The sequence below is a fragment of the Harpia harpyja genome, chromosome 6 (assembly GCF_026419915.1).
Source record: "Harpia harpyja isolate bHarHar1 chromosome 6, bHarHar1 primary haplotype, whole genome shotgun sequence".
NCBI lineage: Eukaryota > Metazoa > Chordata > Aves > Accipitriformes > Accipitridae > Harpia > Harpia harpyja.
Window position 1 is genome coordinate 52,080,024 of NC_068945.1, and position 22,596 is coordinate 52,102,619.

A 22,596-nucleotide genomic window follows, 5' to 3' on the forward strand; every position below is an offset into this window, starting at 1 on the left:
TCTGCTAGTCGATTGAACAAGTAGTTGTGACTAAGGAGTAATTTACACTAGGAAGACAGAAGCATATAAAATGATCTAGCTAATGATAGCCCATTATTCAGAATCCTCCACAAAATCAAGATACAGTTAGCTTCATTTTATGAATCTTTTGCAGTGCTTTTAACAGCACCTGGATAAGGAGCAGATGTGAAGATAAAACATTATTCCATAATGCTTTATGATCATAAATCTCATTTGGGTGTTTCCACTCTCATTTAATTTTATACCAGTTCAGGCAACAGGACTACATATTTCCATGAGCTGCATTCCATTCACCAGACAATCTTCATGATGAAAATACTGTCCATGTTTGAAAAGAGTTATTGGTATGACAAGGGTAATTATAATAGTGTTTTATGCTTTGGGGAATAATGTAACATAGCTCTGGTTCATGGGCAGCAGAGAGACTTTTGTTATAATGTATGTGGTGGGGTGTGTTATTCTGTATTATTAGCCCTGCGTGGCATTGCTAAACAGAAATGGTGGCAACTCAGAACTAATATAACAGGAACTAGAGTATTTGTAATTCCCTCCTCAACATCTGTTGCATAAAATGTAATTTGCTCATTTGTGCAAGCTGTGCTTCTTTAGAGGCAATCTCCAAATCCTTTTTTGGATGTACCTGCCCCAATTTGTACAACCTGAATGTGGCTCAAAATAGCCTGCATTTCAATTTCACATAATTTGAGAATGCTGCAGTGAGCAACCTGTTTATTTAAAATACATAAAAGCCAAAGCAACACAGGGGTATGAGTGACCGGAAAGTCAGAAAGGAAGAATTCAAAGAGGGATTGTTTTTTCCTTTTTTCAAGAGGCAGAGCTCTCAGATCACCGGGAAGAATATTAAGGAAAGCAGTTAATATGTAGTTAAAGGAATCGTAATGCACATGAACATATGTTGTTTTACCTAATTTTGATCAACTTAAAAGTAAAAATGTCTTTATTCTTTCAGTTGGGTTTAACGCACCATCTGGTTTAATTATTCCTTAGGTAGCACACTATAAAGTTAATAGTAACAGTATTGTTAAGCCAATCAGAAAGAACGCTTCTGATGTGATTTTTCAGCAAGGATGTTTCTCTTAAACCCATTGACTATGAGGTCAATGTAATAAGCTTTTGCATAAGTATTACGTTACTGGCAGTGCTTGACAGATGTTAGCTCAGAATTGTCACCTCTACATTGACTCAAATCTGCTTACTCAGTGAAACAATTTAGTCATAATCTAAAGAGCTCCTTTAATTTAGACTTCCAGGCAAATTTTTAATTTTAAAATTATTTAAATAGTTCTAAAACTTTTTAGAAGATATGATGACATTAAAAATGCAAGATCTTACAGGATTGTCTGTTTAAAGAAAATAAACTGCAGTTTATAAAAGTCATGTTGATTAAAGAGTCAAAATACTAAAGTAAATCTCTGCCCTCATTTCAGCAAGGAAAGATATGCCCAGTGAGACTTCTGAAATCCACTGCTCTGATCAACTAGGCAGGTGAAATATGGCGTGTTCATTATTCATTGTAATACCAGAAGGAAGGCAGGGATTTAGGGATTCACTTAAACATCTTTGAGTTGAAAAGTGATTTCAAGCAGTTTTGCATAATCCCAATTTTAGAGAGTCCTAGTGAAGTTCACCATTCCACTCCTGCTGACTTTAAACAGGTCCTACTTATTGTTTAAAATTCTAGCCAAAAAATACTTTGTTTATCTTCAAAACTATCATTCAAAAAAATTGAGTGGTGTAACAAATTTTTACAGAACTGAACATTTTACTATGACCCTAAAAAATTCTCTTTCCCCTGAAGGTGTTTCTGTTCTGAGGGGGGAAAGAAAAGAAAAGAAAAAAAAGAAAAAAAAAAAAAAAAAGGACCCTAGAACAGAGTTTCATCTCACCAGATGCATAAGAAATACTTTATGAAACACACAAACACACAACATACTATTCTGAATTTAGCAAAAGAAAGGGAGATTTAGAATACATTATTGGTAGGGGAACATACATACTTCCATTCTCAAATGTAGTATTACGTGTTCTTATTCCCTATTCCAGATTTCAGCTACGTATGTGATAAAGAATATTACATGATGATCACGAATTAACAGAACAGATATCAGTCATACTGAAAAAAAAATAATACTAAATCACTTGAAGCAAACAGGTGTTTTCCCAATTCTGAGGCTTTGCTGCCCATTGCAGCTGGATACAATTTATGGCATAATACTGCTATTCTAAATTACACCAGTAACAGTGGTATCTCGTGTCCTCATGAAATACAAGAGGCAAACATTAACTTCATTTCTCAACACCCATACTAAATGGAGTTAATGGAAATCATTTGTTGTTTACTAACTGCCTCCAAATCTCATCCAACCCAGGACCCCCTAAGCAGAAAACAGCTGGGGGACAGGAGGGCTTTAGGGACAAGTATTATATAACCTTGTGCTGTCCTTAGATTTCCCTAGGTATCCACTTACAGCTACTGCTGTGATTATTAGGCTAAATGGTTTGTTGATATAACCAAGTAAATTTGTTCCTATGTTTCAGTATAAATAAAGAACCAAACTACATAGACCTCTGTCGTGGTTTAACCCCAGCCAGCAACTAAGCACCACGCAGCTGCTCACTCACTGCTCCCCCACCCAGTGGGATGAGGGAGAAAGTCGGGAAAAGAAGCAAAACCCGTGGGTTGAGATAAGAACAGTTTAACAGAACAGAAAAGAAGAAACTAATAATGATAACACTAATAAAATGACAACAGTAATAATGAAAGGATTGGAATGTACAAATGATGCGCAGTGCAATTGCTCACCACCCGCCAACCGACACCCAGCTAGTCCCCGAGCGGCGATCCCCCGCCCCCACTCCCCCCAGTTTGTACACTAGATGTGGTGTCCCATGGTATGGAATACCCTGTTGGCCACTTTGGGTCAGCTGCCCTGGCTCTGTCCCCTCCCAACTTCTTGTGCCCCTCCAGCTTTCTCGCTGGCTGGGGATGAGAAGCTGAAAAATCCTTGACTTTAGACTAAACGCTACTTGGGAACAACTGAAAACATCAGTGTTATCAACATTCTTCACATACTGAACTCAAAACATAGCACCATACCAGCTACTAGGAAGACAATTAACTCTATCCCAGCTGAAACCAGGACAACCTGTAACCCATAAAATGATAAATAAACGATATCAGACAACTTTGGGTACTTGAATGTGTTTTATCAACACAACAAATGTTACCCAAAAGATGGGGACCCCTCCCAGGACTCATCTGGGGAAGTCCTAAGGACAAGGACATAAAAGATTCAAGAATAGAAGAGATTCCGGCTGTAACTCTAAACTTGAACTTAAAAAGCCTTATCAACCAGTCCAAAGGAGCTAATCAACACGTAAGAGATATCAGGAGACAAAGACAGTAATCCATAGGCAATGCCATGATTTTAGTGCAGGCTGTTATCAGAAGGGGTAACCTCTCCCTTATCCCAGCCACATGTTCCTACACACCCTTCTACCAGCCATAGCACTCAAGGAAGCTATCTGTCTGAAAACCAATTTGACCAAAAGAGGAAGACAGAGGAAAAAAAGAAAAAAAATGAAAAGAAAAATGTGTTGGATGGCGATCATTTCCATGCTCTGACTTTCAGTGTGGTAGGAGCTCAAAGTCACAGTGACTTGAAGTGATTGAGAACCACAAGCTCAAGGGCTGTAAAATATTCTTATTTGGATACTGCAGATTGTTCTAATTTGTACCAAGTAAACAAAAGTACCCAGGTATAAGAACATTTAATAAATGTTGCTGGCTGGCTATTCTACTGTATACGATCACTTACACCATGAATCACTGGCAATCAGCACTGGCAGTGGTTTAGAAGCTATTACAGCGTCTGTCTTCTGCTTCAAGGGAATGGCAGCTTGTTCACATTCCACCCTTCTCAAATACAAATAATATGTGCCCTAAAAGTAACTTATTCATAATCCTTCTCCCTCACTGGCTTGTCCGCAAGGGGCATAACCCACAGTCTGGGAAACACAGTGTTAGGGGAATCTTCAAGGCCATAGTTCTGATGAGATACTGCCCAGCTTTGGCACATAAGAGCTTAAATTAAAAGTAAGCAGTTGAGTGATAAAATGGACTAATTACTGGAAAGGAAAAAATAAAAGGCAACGCAGAAATAAGTTAACAGCTACATACTACCATCAAACAAAAGTCTGGAAGAGGTCTCTTCAAGTCTTCAAATCCAGCACCTTGCTATCAGACCCCTATGTATTAAAATCCTTTTTCTAAATCAATTAAATCCCACTTCCACTTAATCCTGAGCTAAGAATGTCCTTGTTTTTTTCTTTTCTGTTGTTTATTCTCCTGATATACCTTATTATATCTCTCAGTTGTTGTTTGACTAAACAAGTCAAGCAAGTTTAAATTTCATATCTGGAGTGGATACTGCATTCTTCTGAACATCCAACCACTTTTCCAGCTAGTTCAGTATGGGTTTCTGAATAGAGGGAATTATACATAGCTTTGCTGATGAAGTCTCAACAATGCTGTCTATGGTGACATTAATACTTCTCTATTTTCTAATTCACCTTGGGGTCACACATCTTTTTCACAATGCCAGTAATGATTCATAGCTATCCTGCAACTAACCAACATGCCAAGGATCTCTATTCCTGGTCAATGATAGATGAGCTCTCATTTTACTGCAGAGATTCATGCTGATAATTAATAAACACATGATGTACTTCATCTAACTGTAGTTCGCCCCTTTTCTATTACTTAAGTCTTCAGTATCATCCACTGGTGTTACACTTTTTCTTATACTTCGACATATCAGTAGGATTTTAAAATGCAAGCTAAATGAGATACGTACACCCTAAATATATTTGCTTCTTGAAGCATTAGATACAAGGCGTTCTTTGATATTATTTAGACCCTTGACTGCAATACAAAATATCCCAGACTCATAAAGTATCGAAATGATGCCATGGTCGAATCATTTCTTCTGAAACAGCGAAACCAGCCAAACAGCAAATTCTACATACAGAGACTACTGCAACAGCTATTTGATTTTATATATAAAAGAAAATGATTAATGCTTTTCATTTAGTAGGAAACAGCTGCACTCCTAACTTTACTATCTGGAAAGCAGGAGGAGAATTAGCTGTTTAAAAAATCATATCATTTTTAGTGAAAAATGGCTTCAACTTTGGGAATAATTGCTGTTGCCAGCAGGTTGTTAGAAAATTACCAGCAAAGCATTGAAATAAAATGTATTAAGATTCAGAAGATTTCTAAATAATTATCAATGTGAAAATTAATTACAAATATCAACTGTTGGCCTGTTCACATGTATCAGCAGTCAAGAATACACAACTCCAGCTTAAAATAAATTCTCCAGTCACTCACACACTACAGTAGCTACCTGAATGTATCAGGAAGCTGTTGCAAAGGGAAGCCTTGTAGTATAAATGGGAAGTAACCACTTAGTCCCTTTCTGTCATTCTCCCTCTTTTATTGCAAGTTCCAAGAACTCAATCAATGAAACAAGAGATCCCAAAATATTATGCTTTTTGCCATAATTTTTCTAAGTGAAGAATTACATACTTGAGGAACAGAAGATGCACGGGGTTTCAGTGAAGATTAAGCCCTACCTTATTCTTTCTGCTCCCATGTCGATCAAGTGCAAGAAAATATTGATAGCTTTTCTACCATTTTAATAAGTGTACTGTTGTTTCGAAAAGGGGTCAAAATCAATGATTTTCCGGTAGGGAATCTGAAACAATATTTTCTAACTAGTGAAGTAATTGTTTTTCTGTAAATGCAGTTACAAGACCTTGATCTTGAGTTTTAATGTTAATGTACAGAAATGTACATCACATTTATTTAGCTCAGAAAGACTGTTTGTTTGATTATGACTGCTGACCAGGTGTTAAAAGTACTAAACCATCCAACAGTCTGACACACCAGTGCTGGACATGTTCCCAGCTGCTGGCCAGAATCTGATCACCTTTTTCTAAGCAAGATGTTCAATAAAGTAGCAAAAACCCCTCCTGTCTAACACCACCTGTCAGCTGGGCTTCAGACCAGGCCACCAGTCTGAGACAGCACCTGTGGCTCTGCTGGATGACCTCCGCATTATAGGGAAAAGGAAGACAGTTACATCAATTCTAACAGACTTGGCAGCTTTCGTATAGCTGAGCTCCAAATACTCCTACTTTCATCCCAAAGACAGCTGCACAGGGCAAACAGTAATAGCCTGAAATGACTTGGGTCATTTTTCTCAGACCGCAAACACAGGATAGTACAGGCATTTCTTTTCTCTCCCATCTTCAGACTCTCACAATGATCGCATTCCTCCTGTTTACTCCTCATCGGGATCTAGATGTAGAGCACAAGCTGCAGAAGGCACACACAGCATTCAACTCAACCCCGTGCCAAGTGTGAACATAACAAACTCTGCAAAAAGCTCCTGTTTAAAGAGGAGGCGGTTAAGAACTGAATCCAGGAAGGCCAAAATAATGCTGGAAGCTTCCTCCAAAAAACAAACTTTCTCTAGAATTGCTCCCATTTACAAAAACGTTTGTCTTCGTGCTACTAAATCAGGTCACAGCTTCAAAGACATCTTTTCTTCCTCATCTTTGGCTCAGACAGCCATGGCAGCAAAAATATCCCCCTGGCTTTCATCTAAGACTTACTGGAACTTACCTGCTCTTCAGGCATGGGTTGGTCCTGGGGAAGCAGTCACTCATATCTCCAGATTTGCACTGCATGTATGGAAGGAAGAGGAAACTGTGATTTTATGTGGAAATGAAGCTCCAAATGAGGCAAAATTCAAAAGTCCACGCTCAACAACAGAAAACACCCCCTAAGCAATAAAAATGCGTACGAAGTCCAGTTCAAACTTTCAAAGGTCTACACTGGTCCATGAAAGTAACTTCTAATGGCATCACCATTCCAAGAAAACAATTATGTTTGTCATTCTTGATACTGAAGTGTAAGAAACAAAAATTTTATGACAGTATTAGCATCACTGTTATACTAATTCCCACAAGATTAACAGAATAAAATACAAACCCAATTTATTCAGATTAATTTACCCTCGTTTTCTTCTTATACACACAAAATGGAAAGACTTCTATAAATTAATTGAGCTATTTATTCTACAAAAGAGAGAGACATATGCTTGTTGGCAGTGTTTTATGAACCTGAAAGGTAATAGGGCCCATAAAACTCCTTGACACTTGTTTTTGAGCGTCACAAAATTAGAGTCTGTACCTCATAGCTGAAGTGTCAAATAGACTAGTTTCTTTTGCCTGATTCATCTACCAGCCAAATTTACCACTCACGAGAATTTGTTTCATAGATTTGTACTCCCTTCTCTTAAAAAATAATATTTAAGTTCCTTGAGGTAATAAGTCTTTTATCAAAGGCAAAAATAACAGATGCATTATGCCTATCCTGCAAAAAACCATGCCACAATGACTCTTTTTTCAATGTTATTGAAAACATACAAAGAAAATGCATTTATGTTTAGAAACATGTTGTTAGTGTAAGCTCAATATTCTTCACGAAAAAATGAGATTCGTCTTACATAAATCTGCTTTTTCATATGTACAGAAACTAGTCAGGCAATGGACAGAAAAAATCTACTATAAAATGAGGCTTATGTTGCATATACATGTACTCTAATCAGTACAGACAGAATCACTGTCTGAAAAAGACACTGTAGGAACAAAAGGTACTAATTTCCTTTGTAGAAGTTCCACATATAGATGAAAAAGTTTTCAAATGTTATAGCACACTGAATTGAACAGGAAACTGAAGGACATTTTAAGTGATACCTCAAAACTACCTTTAGGATCCAGCTGGTTTCAAAAAACCTGTACACTTAATTTCAACAGAAGTAAGAAATATAAAGAGTTTGGTAGACATTTTGATAGCATTTGCATGAATTTCACATGTGGAAGCTCTTCTTCCTTTATTAGCTTCACTGGCTCAGATAGTCATGCAAATTTCCAATGTGTTGTTTCAACATTAGTCATCTTAAATCCAAGCTCAGGGGAAAAAAAGAAAGAATGTCCTCTCTTTTCACCACTAATTCTCCTTCATTATCTGCAATTGATTTAAAAGGAGTCTTTTCAACTGTTTACAGGCAATAAATCATTCTTCATCTTGTGTGTTTAAACCTGCTCAAACTCCTTGTTCTCAGGAAATAAACATGGTCATTTTCCTGGAATAATATCAACTGTTAATATATGTAGGTTTTAAATGTACGAAGCAACATTCTTTCTGCCTGAATATAGTCCCAATAACAGCTATTTTCAATGTGAAAGAAAATACAGTTTCATGGTTATCACTACTGTATTTTATAGAGCTAAGCACTGAAACAGTGGATGAGTCTCCAGGCCAACAGTCATGTTAGTATGCACAGCAGCTGAATGAGTTAGCCAATACATACTCTATAAGATCTTGATTTTCTTGCATCTCAACTAAAATATTACCAATGTTGGGAACTAACATTTTGACAGATTGTAACAGCTTTAATTCCTCTACTATGGCAATTCTTGCATTAAGCAGAGACAGAAGTGGACACTCTCACTTTCAGCAGGTACAGCTTCCTGACTAGCAGTAATGTTTCAGACTCAGGTGCCTGTGGAAAAGACAGAGAGGCAAGGCTGGACACAATCCACTACCTGAAAGCAAGCACTCAACCCAACTCAGCTTTCTTTAAATGATTTGCAGCTGTAGACATATCTCATACCCTATAAACCAAAAAAGGTATCTTAGAGTCCTCGAAAGAACTGCTGTTATCAATATTTAAATATTTAAGTGCTTTTTATATAATTTTGGAAGAAAGACCCAAAGAAGAAAAAAATATTACGTTTATTTACTGATCAAATTACTCCTATATAAACAAAATTACTCCTCTCAAAAAATCCAGACAAGATATAAATTAACCAATATGATACATTTGTTTCCAATGAAGCAAAACTCAAATGGATGATCCAGAGTACCATATGGTCTTCTCATACGTGTATCCCCATGTTTATACATCAATCAACCCTGGGATGTAGGTAAGCGGAAAAGCAGCCAACACACAAACAAGCCTCAGTGTGAATTCACAAGCTTTCATTTTTTAAAGACAGAATTTTCTCCAACAGTTGTCTGTCATATTGTTTTAACTGATTGAAAGGTTCTCTGTTGACTTTTAAAGAAATGCTGTCAAAGTCTGCAAATCAAAGTTAAAATCCAACTTCCAATTCTTTTCAACATGTCAGCAAGCAAAATTCAAAATTTTACTTCCTCTATTATTTCTTTAAATGTATACTTTTTTTCTTCTGAGGTTGCTATATTACCTTCCAATTTAACACAAAACAAAACCAAAAAGAAAAACAAAAACAAAGTCATGGCACTATCTCTGCTCTTCAGGGGAAAAAAAAAATCAGCAAATTTAGAGATGTGGGAAAAAAAATGTTACATTTTGATCAGTTAAGTTCAGCTACAGTGCTACATCCTGAGAATAAATTTATAGAAATACACACTGAGAAGAGTAAACCAGAAAGCAAAATAAGAACATGAAATTAGTTGAAAAGGTACTTTAGAAACGCTGCTCTCTGACTTTACATAAGAGCTCTGAAATTTTCATTCCATATGCTTTACATGACCATCCCTTTCAAAGACCAAAACCAGCTAGCTCCGGTTTAAGTTCTAGCTTCCTGCCACCCACTTTTAAGAGAGCTGTTCCTGTTCCACAACTGGAAAAATATATCTTATCTAGCCAAACATAAGTGTCCTTTGTCACACAAAACATACATGACCTGAGTAATAGTAACATGCACCTGAAATTTGGACACCCTTGTCATGACAAATGATGTATACCCATCATATCTACCAGGGCTCTCCCACATTTTGGTAACTTAAAATCTTTGTTCAAATCACATGCGCTGAAACTGAAAGCATATTTTTTCTCAACAGTTCAGTTCTAACCCTTTGTGCATAGTCATGTCTGTTGCTTTAATATACTTTTAAAATAATTTAGAATGACAGAAGAAAAATTAAACTCTAATTTTAGATGTATTATATTCTCTGTGCACTGCCAGTTTACTAAGTTCTAATAAGGTACACACATGCAAGCCTACAGTATGCCATATCACGGAGTTTATAATTGGGCTCAGAGAACCTGATGCATGTGGAAGAAAAACATCCAAGCCCAATTCTCAAATCTCTGCAGATCTAGGAGTTGGGAGAAAAAGTCTCTACACATACATCAAGTTAATTTGTCTGAGAAGTCACTGGCAAACCGTGATTCACATAGCTGTACTTGTCAGACCTAGTAACAGAAAAGCACTTCAGAAAGTGGCAAGACAAACAGTAGGGCCAATTTGCCTGACCTTGGATAAGAAAAATAAGAAAGAAAAACTGAGAAAGAATAGAAAACTAATATTGGGACTCTATGCCAACACAGAGCACTAAATTCTAAAAGAAGCTCTTAGGAAGGAAATGGACATCCGTTATTACAAGCAGTGAAAGGAAAGGCAGTGAAATATATTGGGAATGTGCTCTAATAAGGTAATGTAGGAAATGTTTTCTTGAGTTCTACAAATTTGGTCTTTGATGGAGGGAAAAAAAAACCACTATAAATTTCAGGGAATTAACTAAAAAAAATGAGATAGGTAGGTGCTTCACTTTATTTTGCATCTGTGCTTATATTAAAATATCAAGAGGAAAAGATTACTTTCACCCTGTGAAATTGAAGATTCTAAAGGACATCCCTTTCCTCTATATAGAGATGAATTATCTGAGAAAACATTAGGCAACGGTTCTTAGTATTACATATGCTCAATACAATGTCAGTCTTCTGAAGTCAATGTAACATTTGTACCAAAGAATATACTGGTTTACCTATATTGCCATCAAATGTCAAAACAGAAAAACATAAATGTTAAGCTGTTTCATAGGAAATGCTTTTGAAATGCCACCAACTCAAGTATTATAAATTGTTTTTAAACCAATTTCTTGGAATTGTATCTGAAATACCTCATATCCATTTATCGTAATTAAAAGTCGCAGTTCATGCAACTAATCATCCTAAGAGTTCACAGCAGCACTTTACAGAACTCTGCAAAAGCATGGAAAAGGGAGGCCATATAGCACCATAAACTGTTCAAGAGTCTCTTCAGTAAGGCATTCTAAAGACGATTCTATTAGAAAATAATTACATTTATAGACAGGATTAAGGTAGAGTTCTCTAGTTATACAGGCAGCACAACCAGATTTGGCCAGCTGTTACACAAAGAATGTCCATGAAGATATATACCATGGAAAAGGTGAAAAGCAGCAATATATTCCTTGAACAAAAACATATTGATAAAAGAATGAGGTATAGAAGGCAACAAATCTCTCCAGATGAAAAGGACTATAAAAATAGCACTTACACTGAAGCACGTAGAATTGGAGGAACGTCTCACATCATAAAGCCCAATATCCTACCAAAAATAGCCGCATAACAAACTTTTTTTCATACATAGCTTTTATCTTCTAGTTGAGGGAGAAGAAAGGGCAGGAGGAGTTGAGGGGATGGCACTTTAATGCTCAGCGCAATTCATATCTGCTCTTATATTCAAAGCAAGCATTTCTAGTCATCTTTGCCCCTGCAGCTTCATATATATGTACACACTGTTTACCTTTAAACCTTTTCTTACCTAAATCAGTAGTAGATGAAGGCAATTCAAATGTTTTAATCACACTATAAAAGCTTGCACAGTGCAAATGTGTTTAATATTGTTTTGTATGGAAGAAGCTTAAAAAATGAGAAAAAGAATGGTAAAGCTGATAACCTTTGGTACACTCAGCTAAAATTCACCTAGTTTCCAACTTTTTGGGGAAAGACAGTATTTTTAGAGTGCCCAGAGTGTGAAAATACTGGCAATGAAACTGGAGAATTTACAGTAAGACAAAACACATTGCAAAAAATGTTCAGGATACAAGCTATTTGCAAAGATGTCTTCAGAAGATCCCAGTAATTTATGCCAAGTACATCCCTCAATTTGTACAAATCTTTTGCTGCATAGTTCAATACCTTGACCTACAGCCTTAATGAATCTGTATCACAAGACTATTTTTCTGCAGTTTTTCTTCCCTACAAAAATACTGAACCAGTGACTTGGCATTAAACATTTAAATATTAAGCGTGGGCCCTGAAAATAAAATAAGCAACATTCTACAGATGCTGTAATGAAGGACTGGATTAATGTGATAACATCTATGTTAAAAATCTTAGCAAGTTGTCTAATCTGCTTTATAGTCAAAAAAGACAAGCACTTCTGCAGCACAATTTACCTCAAACTTCATCATGTATCTAAAACACGTTACATGAACTGCACTGTAAAAATGTCTACATTTCCATTGACTTTAAAAGGAGGTTATGGTAAATATAAATGACTATACTGCAGAAATCTAAAGTAAGGAAAGACCAGTCCTGTTCAGATGGAATTGAAACTATTTGTCATCCATTTCTTTTAACCCATCAGGATCTGAGTTCCAGAACATGTATGTTTGGCTTTTTTCTAGCTGGAGCTGATAACTTAAAAGGAAAACATCTGTGAAAATTCTTTAAAACAATATCTTAAAAGAATCATTATTCCAGGTATTAGGATATACAAAGATATGTTAGGTCAAATGCCTTATAGAAGGTAATTTCAGGGACAGTACTACCTTTAAGTAACATTCAGTGAGAACAACTTTTGAAGCCTCTCAGTTTTATTTTAAATATTGATGTGGTTTTTACTGAGCACATATATACACAAACACATATATACTCTCATCTTAAAATGAATGTTCAATAAAGCACTACTGACAGTATATACTGAAAAAGCTCTGGAATGCATTTCTGATATTTTTCAATAAAATGTTCTTGAAGATTAACTCAGATTATTATATTAGTTCAATTCAGAAAAGAATTTTATATTTTTATGATTCAAGGCTAAATACAGAACTACTTTGGAATTCATTCACTATACAAAAAATAGAAAAAACTCACATTTCTTTTAGGTTGCACAGAAGAAAAGTGTCTATCCAAGGTATAACTAAAAATAAAGTCCACTTTGGTTCATAAAAATGAGAAACTGGTGAACCCTTTCAGTAATACCAGAGAATGCTATCAGTAACAGGTAACGTCTCACAATATCTGTTACACTCACATTTAGTTTAATTTAAAGCAAGAGAACAAAAGTCATAGAATGGTTTGGGTTGGAAGGGACCTTAAAGATCATTTGGTTCCAACCCCCCTGCCATGGGCAGGGACACCTTCCACTAGACCAAGTTGCTCAAAGCCCCATCCAACCTGGCCTTGAACACTTCCAGGGATGGGGCATCCACAACCTCTCTGGGCAACCTGTTCCAGTGCCTCACCACCCTCATAGTAAAGAATTTCTTCCTTTTGTCCAATCTGAATCTACCCTCTTTCAGTTTAAAACCATTGCCCCTTGTCCTGTCACTGCAGGCCCTGGTAAAACGCCTCTCTCCATCTTTCTTATAAGCCCCCTTTAGCATTGAAAGGCCGCAATAAGGTCTCCCCAGAGCCTTCTCTTCTCGAGGTTGAACAACCCCAACTCTCTCAGCCTGTCTTCATAGGAGAGGCGTTCCAGCCCCCTGATCAATTTTGTGGGCCTCCTCCGGATCTGCCAGAAGAAGTGCCAGAAGTCACTTTTCCCACAGCATTTCAACATTTCTGCTTGCAATTGAACCATTTAACGAAATGTGCAAGAGCTTAGCTTAAATCCACTTTTATCTATCATCTGGCTAAGCTGTTCTGCCAAACTTTGCACTGGTGTAGTTCAATGGAAAAATTAAATATTCTGCTAAAAGGGATACTGACATCTGAGAGTATCAAAAGTGATATAGGCATTTGGGGTTAACAGTATCTCATATTGTCAGTGTATCATCTCTCAGAACACATTTGTCAACATCAGAGTTCTAAGATCATCGGAAAAAAAAAAAAAAGAGTTCTAAGAGCAAAGGTAAAAGCCATCATAAATTAAACTATAACTAACAAGAACACAATAATACTTTTTGATAGACTTCAGAAAGCAAAATTTCTTTTTCATATGTAGCAATTTCTCATTTCTGTAAGAATTAAGGACCCTTCCCTCAGATTATGCAGCTTTGTCAGCTAACGGAACCAGCAGGTTCTACCGCTGTGCTTGAGTACAGTCAGTCACTACAATCCTTCTGTACAACGGATGAAAAATCAGGAATCAGTCCAACCAACATAACTTGCAATTTGAAATGTTACCAATCTCCTAGGCATTGTGCTCTGGGTTTTTATTCTTTTTTTTGTACAGAAAATAAAAACAGAGCACATCTGTTAACAATGCTCTAGAATTAACTTCCACAGAAAACAAGACCAGAGACAGTCCCAGTTCTGAACCTTTAAAACACCAAACCGAACAATGGGGTCATAGCTCAAATTGCTACTTTCAGTCACAGGCAAAGACAGAAGGAAGCTTTATTTTGCCAGGTATGTGATCCTAAAAACATCATAAGATCCTGCCCTGTTAAAACACTCTCCTGTTGGAAGAGCAGGAGATGCCAGTGGTGGAGGCCTCTTAAAGCCAAGGGTCAGCTGAAAGCATGTGTTAACTCAGGCTGCAAGAGAATAAGGCAGAGAACATGAAAACTAAAAATAAGTCATACCAACCTACAGCCTTGAATGGAATTGCAACCACAGGAAATGTAGTAGCTAGAGGTCTCGCTAGATATGGTTCATTTTTTCTCCCACAGCAGCATATTGTTTGGCAAAATAAATAACAATTTGTTCTAGAGAAGCAACTTTCTTATTGCTGTACTGGGCCACAGGCACTTAAAAGAAGTGCTAGGAGATGCAAAAGCGGGGATGATATTGAGTAACTAGCTGTTACTCAGGAAAGAACCAGAGGGGCTGTTGCACAGAGACTCCTTTGAAAAACAGTCAGTTATACTCCTCACTCCAGAGTTAGACGAGATACTTTCCTGTTATCCAAGAGCAATCAAGTGTTTGAAGAAAGGTGTCCAAAGAAGCAGTCCATCCAGAGATCGAAATGACACAGGCCACAAAGTCTTTTGGAGATCAATAGATCATCACATGAATGCAAACCCCTCTACCATTATACTTGTGATTCCTGTACTGTAGCCAAAGTCCATTTATTGAAAAACATGCACAAAATCTTTGAAATAAACCTCTACACCAAAAATATTGGAAAACATAGTCTAAATACGGTTCATATATTTTCAAATAGTCACCGCATAACATTTTCCTATTTGCAGGGCTGACATAAAAGCATATCCATGAAGAGATGACATCCAAAAACATCTACAATAAGCAATTTTGCCAGCCATCTGTGCAAAAAGCAGTGTAACTTCCCTTTAAACAGAGAAAAAAAACCCTAAACAAATCCCCAGCCCAACAGCGGAGCAACACACCTGGTCAAATATGAGCCTAAGCATGAAAACATCCTGGTTTGAATTTAGCAACAAAGAATATACAGAGAAGGAAGACTGTGGTTAATCAATGCTATCTAGATTTGCCTATGTCTTTGACACTTCTGTACATAGTTCAGTGTCCAAGTGCATTTTTGAGTTACTGATAACATTCAAGGCATACCTCTAATAAACATTATTTGGCATGCCAGATGCTGGACTAGCTGTCGATGGCGGGGGGGGGGGGGGGGGGAGGTTCACATAATAGCCTTACGGTTAGAGCACTCACTAAGAAAGCACTAAATTACATCTAAAACCAGAGATTTCATACCCCCAGTTTCTAGCAGAGAAAAATGAGTGGGAAAATACCCACTCATAAAGCTAATCTCAGTGAAGGATTTACTACTACTTCTTCAATGGAGTCACTAAGCAGAGTGAGAGATTAATGAGACCCCAGTAAAAGAAGATACAATCTAGCCCATATTTACACACTGAGCCAGAGCAGTGGGGCTCTACGCCATGCTCCCAATACTGTTTTCATAGTAAATAGTAAGAACAATACAATACACTGCATAAACAGAGCGGGGGGGGGGGGGGAAGTCAAAAAGGTCTCAATCTCTCTCCTATCGGTCCTGCTGAAAGACATGGAATACTCCTCTGCCATGTATTTAATTGAAAATATCCATTTCTTTCTAGTTCCCCCTCCCTACCCAGTTCCCATTATATCCATCTATATCAGTGTTTGCACTTGCAATGGAAGTAAGAGTTACCAGACTTCAAATACATTTGAGAAATTGTAAATGATGCTCACTTAGCCTTAAAGGGTTGAATTCAACATTAAAAGCAGTAAGACGACATTTCTTATGTTGATGCCAACAACTTCTATGTAACACATCATCTGAACAGACTACAACACAACTGGTGAGACAATATCAATGTCAGTTTGGTACTCATATTGACAGGTAGTATGTTGTAGAGGCCATTAAGTTCAAATCACTGGTTTCAATTAAAGAATGGACCTTCTTAAAAAGGAGCAGCTGGGATGTTATATAAAGAAACAAAATTTTAATACCTTGCTTTTCTTATTTAATGTCATAAAAGCATTATTTTTCATTTCTATACACAAACTAGGCTGAAAAAAAGTATGAATAATGACAGTTGCGCTGTATGTCACATTTATTCTGTGTGCAGAGTTTGGGGAAAAAAAAAACCAAACACAATAATTCTTGCAGAAAAGATAATAAAATTACAGATCAGTTGGACAGATGAAAAAAAATCTGTCTTCTTCATTTTTAGAAAACAGAGAAAGTGATCTGAATTATACAGGATCATTAACAGAAGCTGTAGGCCTTCATTCAGAGGCGACTTGTTTGCATCCAACATAAATCAGCAGTGACCATTTATCATCTAACATCCATGCTGATATGGTAGCTCCTGTTGGAGAGGTGTCCAGGTGACAGTCACAGCTAATTACCATCCCTGCTGGCAGTCTCAAACAGTGTAAGGGAACAATAATACCTAGAGACCATAGTAGCCTGTGTCTTCTAGAAAAAAAGCAATTCCAGAACAGGACAATGAACAGGTATTTCTCAAATGAGCAGTGTCCACTCAAGGTATAAAAACAGGATCTCAACTTAAGGTCAGGTAAATATATTTTTCATGGGAATTATCTGCATTTTGCATGGTACCATGCAAAATCTTTTAAGATAGCATAAATAAAAAAGTAAGGGCTTGATTTTTCTTCTCAACAAGTTCCACAGATTTAAATGGTATACTGCAGAATCAGTCATTTAATATAACCTACCAGTATTTCATCATTACAGCTCTCTTATTTTGTATTCTGCAAACAAAAAATATAATGAATTAGGAGAATATTTCCTCTTTCCAATTCTTATTACTGTGAAAGAACTTGCACTTACAATGCAGAACTGTAGAGTTATAGGAAATATTTTGCATTTTGGAGCTTTGGATTCCTTTTTCCTAGAACTATCACCATTTAGTCAGCATAAATACTGGCCTTCATATTGCTCTTCCATACACAATATTTAAAACAAGAAGGTGAACTCTGCAGGTACCATTCAGTTTTGGTGGTTCCTTTCAAAAAACCCATTTGCTTGCCCTTAGAAGTATTACCTTAACAGAACAGCAAAACCTATAACACCATGGGGGTCTAATGTTCTATTCCATATGCTTACAAAACAGTATAAAATAAGGAAAGTCAAAAGCTCATAACATCCACAACTTTGCTAAAGCTGAATCATATCTTGTTTAAAACGTCACCATTTACATCTAAAAAGCACCTCAGTATTTACAGGAAGGCCAACAGTATAAATGCACGAAAAAGTAATTCTGAATCAAAACCATGTAATTTAGATTCCTGATGTAGCATGCAGCTGGATACCACAGAAAATTTCCTTAATTTGAACAAACTTTCTAGCATGGAAAAACGCAAATCCCAGTTACGAAGGAGAAAAAGACAATTCAATGTACCTTTACAACATAAAAACAGTAATATGAAGAATTCACTGTAGGTACTTCTTGCTGGTCTACTACTGTTCATTAAACAAGTATGCAGAAAGCATGTCTGGGATCCAAAAATGTCACAACTCCTCTAATTCTGAATTGCCATTCAAGGTGGTCACCCTCTACCAGGATAGCCTTCTGAGACTGTTCTTACATTTACTGATGCTTCTGTTAAATAAACTAACTCCTTGGTGGTCACACCAAGGACCATAAACAGCCTATTTCTACTACTTCATTTTTGCCTTCTCCTGTTGAGAACCTACCAAATCAGATGATCTTTCTTCAGTTGGAGAATATTACGTGATATTTATCACTATAGCAACTAACCTAATTGATTTGATGCAGGTTTCTCTTCCACCATAGGATGGAGCCACTATCCCTAAGTATAATCTAAACATTTATGAAAGAAAAAATGATCAGTTTATCATTTTACCACATCAAAGAAAACGTAATGGGCTTCAGAAATTAAAGTATAAATGAAAGTCTAATGGTCTGTACATATACATCCAGAACACGCTTTACAAATATGCTTATCTGTCAAGTGGAACTTGGAGTATGGTGTTTAGTGGTTGCTCCCAGTAATAGGGCTGATTATTGTACAACAAATACATTCCCAGAAACAAAGATTCACAAAGTAATTAGGGGAAGAGCAAGCAACATTCATATAACTGGTTCAGGAATATGCTTTGTCAGACTAACAGATTAAAAATGAATATAAGCAAGGTAGATCAAAAGTTTTATTTATAGTGCTATAAAAAAACGGAAAAATAGATAAATTTCTCATTGGTTTTTTTTTTGGAGCTGCAGAGTTTGATGTAAACGTAGTAAAATGATACACTGAGAGATAACCACATACGAGGTTCCTGTAATTAGTTTAATAATACTGTCACCTTTGTTGTTTTTTTACAGAAGTCTGCTTGATATCAGAGATTTAAGTTGTTATACTTCCATATACCTTAATATAAGGTATCTGGAAAAATACAGAACAAATTGCATTGTCAAGTTCTTTTACTTCCTAAGAAATATGGCAAGGCTGTTATTCTTAAAACATAACTAAGTTGTATGTCCCCCCTACCCCCAGTTATGCTTTTCTTCAAAAAATAAGGAATCAGATGAAAAAAAGACTGAATAAATCCTAGATGATTTTTAAAAGAATTCATAAAATTTGCAGTAGTACTACTTTACCTAGAAATAGCTTCACATTTTTTTTCCCTCGATTTTTAAACATCTTCACCCTTTCCACAGAGCAAAAACATTTTTTGCAATTTTTCAAATACTACCGCTAGAGAAAATGTTCATGGTGCTTCATTAACATTTGGAATTGCAGTTGTCAAATCAGTGAAACATTACATAAATGGTGGAGTGTTTTGACACTGCATATTTTAAGCTGCATGGTGCTTTTCAGTGCTATATAGAATGAAGAGCGTACTACATGTTTGAGGAACACCATCTACACTGGCTGACAGAACTAATTAGAAACTGGTAATTTAAGCACACCAGAAATTGCCTTCATATTATCAGCTAACATTCACATTGTTCAGCATCATTAAACAATGCAAAAAATAAATAACGAACAATATATAACAATTAAAATGGACAACTTCATTCCTTAGAACAGAACATTGTCAAACCTCCCACTGTTGAATATAAATAATTTTTAAGGTGTCAGAGTTTACAGTTAACTCTTTCTGATGCTATGCTGATAGAAGATACCTGCACAGAAGAACTCATATCTTCTCATAAAAAGCCTGGGACCCTCCAGACATTTCTAGCACAAACTTAACAAAATATTTCCTATTACAAATATCTAGCTGAATTCCCTTTACACTTGAACTATTCATCCTGTAATATGCATTTACCGAGTCACTTGTCTCCCAGTATGCACACAAATTCTTTTAAATCTCAGTATGTTGTTTAGTATGCCCTCTATATTAGCACACTGAATATGGCATTATGTACAAACTGAAATTATTTGTGTGGCCTGTTTGATATCAGAATTTTTATGAGATGTGTAATGCAAAATGTGCTTAATTAGAAAAAATAATTATAAAATATGTTATTCTTTTTGGAATAAACCTCTTTTAGTGTTGTCAGTACAAAGAGCCCCTGTAACATGCAAAAAAAAGTGATTTAAAGGTTCTCTTAGCCAATTACAATCCTGTTTCAGAAAAAAACCCTCACAGAAAAATGGAGACTATAATACAGTTGGAGGGAATGGAATAGAGGGTTAAGAAATGCAGCAGGCATGCTCCTGAAAACCAGAATCTATTTCCTATTCATCATAACCTACACCTATTACAGCTCAACTAGACAAGCCCAGTGTAAAGTCTTTCACGCTACAGCTAATGAAAGGAATACGCACTATGGGTAAATTACAGACCACATTCAGCTCAGGTTGGGAAAATACAGTGTAGATTCATTCTGGCAAAGTTGTGCAGGTCCCTCCTGATAAATTACATAATTTTTTTTATTATTATTGCATAGAAACTGCTTTTTCTGTTCTCTTTGAAAGAGTCCCACTCTGGTACTATGGACTAACTTGCATTCCCCACAAGTATGGGCATTAACTGTATTTGTATTACATAACTGCTTGAAAATTGCTCTTGCCGAGAGCAAAAAAACTAACAAGAAAAAATAAAGACCTTTAAAAGTATTAATAGTCCAGGCACTTGATTCTTACAGATACCTTATCTGCAGCTCAGTGTGATTAATGGACAATCTATCAAGCCTGAAAAAGAATGTTCAAAACTCTACTGATAACCTGTGATGCAGCTCTAAAAGTGATAGCATGGGCTCACTAAATTCCTGAGGATATGCTAAGGAAGTGCCAGGGTTTGTTCCAATGCAATTTCACAGTCAGAGAACCCCATATGATCCCAGTGATGTTAAGACATCTGTCATTTGACTAAGTATGTGCTTCCTAAAGGAATGAACATAAGCAAAACAGCTCCTGTTCATGGAAGGGGGACAGGGGTGGAAGACTGTGTACGTGGAGAGAACAGCCTGGGAGAAAGCTGGTAACATCCGATAATAAACAGTGAGCAGTGGATCATGGTTACTACCACTAAAAAGTTTGTTCCTAAATCCAAGAGATGTTTCTGTTTGGACTGGAAATGCCACATCTCCAACCTACAGACCTCTCATGCTCCCGAGAAGCAGCAGTATTAAAGTGTTGGTCTACCTGCTTTACCATAGGGGAGTGGAGGGAGATGCGTCGAGGTGGCAATTCTGAGGCACAGTACCTATGCCTGACAGCTTCAGAGCTTAGCCTTTGCCAGAAGCGTTACCTCAGATGGGAAGGGCGTGGATTTACGCCCAGCAAAAGCACCAGGACAAACATGTACTTACTGCAGTAAGCGATTAGGAGACTAGCCAGGATCATGATAGCCCAGAAAGTTGAGGACATGCTTGGCAAGGCGTTGGCATCTTTCCTACTGCTTCTCCTGGGAGATGGAGCCATTGAAGCCACTTCCCCGGTGGGGGGGGAAAGTCAGACAGTTTCACCAGTCAGCTCTCCCCTTGACTGATGGCCTTTCTCCACGTGTAATCCTCAAGGAAGGCATCTTCTAACGCGGTTTGTCAGCAGCAACATGGTCCTGTTGCAGGAATCATCTTCCAGCCAGAAAGCCAAGGCGACTCTAAAACACGCAGGACTTCGGCGCACTGGCCGCAGCCAGCTTTCCTCCCGTTACTGTGGTGAGACTCGCTAGCGTGGTGGGGTTTACTGGGACTCGGATGCCCGGCGTGGTGCCGAGCTTTGAAGACGTCCCACGAACGAGCCTCTCCTCACGGTTTTGCTTTTTTTTTTTTTCTTTCCTTTTTTAATTTGCAGAAGTTGTTTCGCTTGTTGTCCTTTCCCCCGCCTCCTCCCCCTCCCCGGGAGGCAGACCTCCGCAGGCTGGGGCCCGGGCCCGGGCCCGGGCTGAGGCGGTGCTAGCGCGGGGAGGCCTCCCCCGCCCGCCCGCCGCTCTAGGGCGACCCCCGCTCAGGCCGCCGCCGCCCGCCAGCCCAGGGCAGCATGGCCGCGGGGGCAGCGGGCACGGAGGGGCGAGGGCACCCCGGCGGCCACCGCCGCCCGCCAGCGGGGGAGGGCTCCGCCAGGCGGGAGGGAGGGCTCCGCGCCCGAGGCCAGCACCCGCCGAGGAGCGGGGGGCGGCGGTGCCCGCCAAGGGCCGAGGACGGCGGCGGAGACGGGCAGCCCGGCTCCGCCGGGCGAAGAGGCGCCCCGGCCCCCGCGGCGAGTCCAGCCCGATCTTCCCTGCCGGCCGGTCCGGGGGGCTCGACGGGGCGGAGGCGTGACGGGCGGCAGGATCCGCGGCGGGCGGGACACTTTACGAGGAGGGTCGGCGGCGGCAGCGGGTCTCCTCCTCTCCGTGCGCCGCCAGCTCCGCTCTTAGGCTCTGCAGCTAGAGCAGCGCCGGCCCTTCAAGTAAAAAGAGAAGGAGGAGGAGGAGGGGGACGGCGGTCACGCCCACAGGTGAAGAGCGCACGGAGCGGTCCTTCCCCCGGCGCCGCGCCACCTGCGCGTCCCCGCCGGAGGAGCGCTCCCGCCCCCCGGGCGAACATCGGCCCCGCACCTGCCCGGCGCC

At 38.4% G+C, this 22,596-nt stretch overlaps 1 protein-coding gene across 5 annotated transcripts in view; it reads right to left on the reverse strand.

Annotated features, from left to right (window-relative positions):
* The window catches only part of TAFA5 (TAFA chemokine like family member 5), a 439,512-nt gene extending 417,687 nt beyond the window's left edge, over positions 1-21,825 (reverse strand). For all 5 annotated transcript variants that reach the window (XR_008235716.1, XR_008235715.1, XR_008235714.1 and 2 more), the window contains exon 1: positions 21,356-21,825. Coding sequence is in view for 1 of the 5 variants with exons in the window: in XM_052790407.1 (XP_052646367.1) it covers positions 21,356-21,467 (112 nt within the window). In the remaining 4 variants the exon portion in view is untranslated. The remainder of the gene's footprint in view (positions 1-21,355) is intronic.
* Between the last annotated feature and the right edge of the window lie 771 nt (positions 21,826-22,596).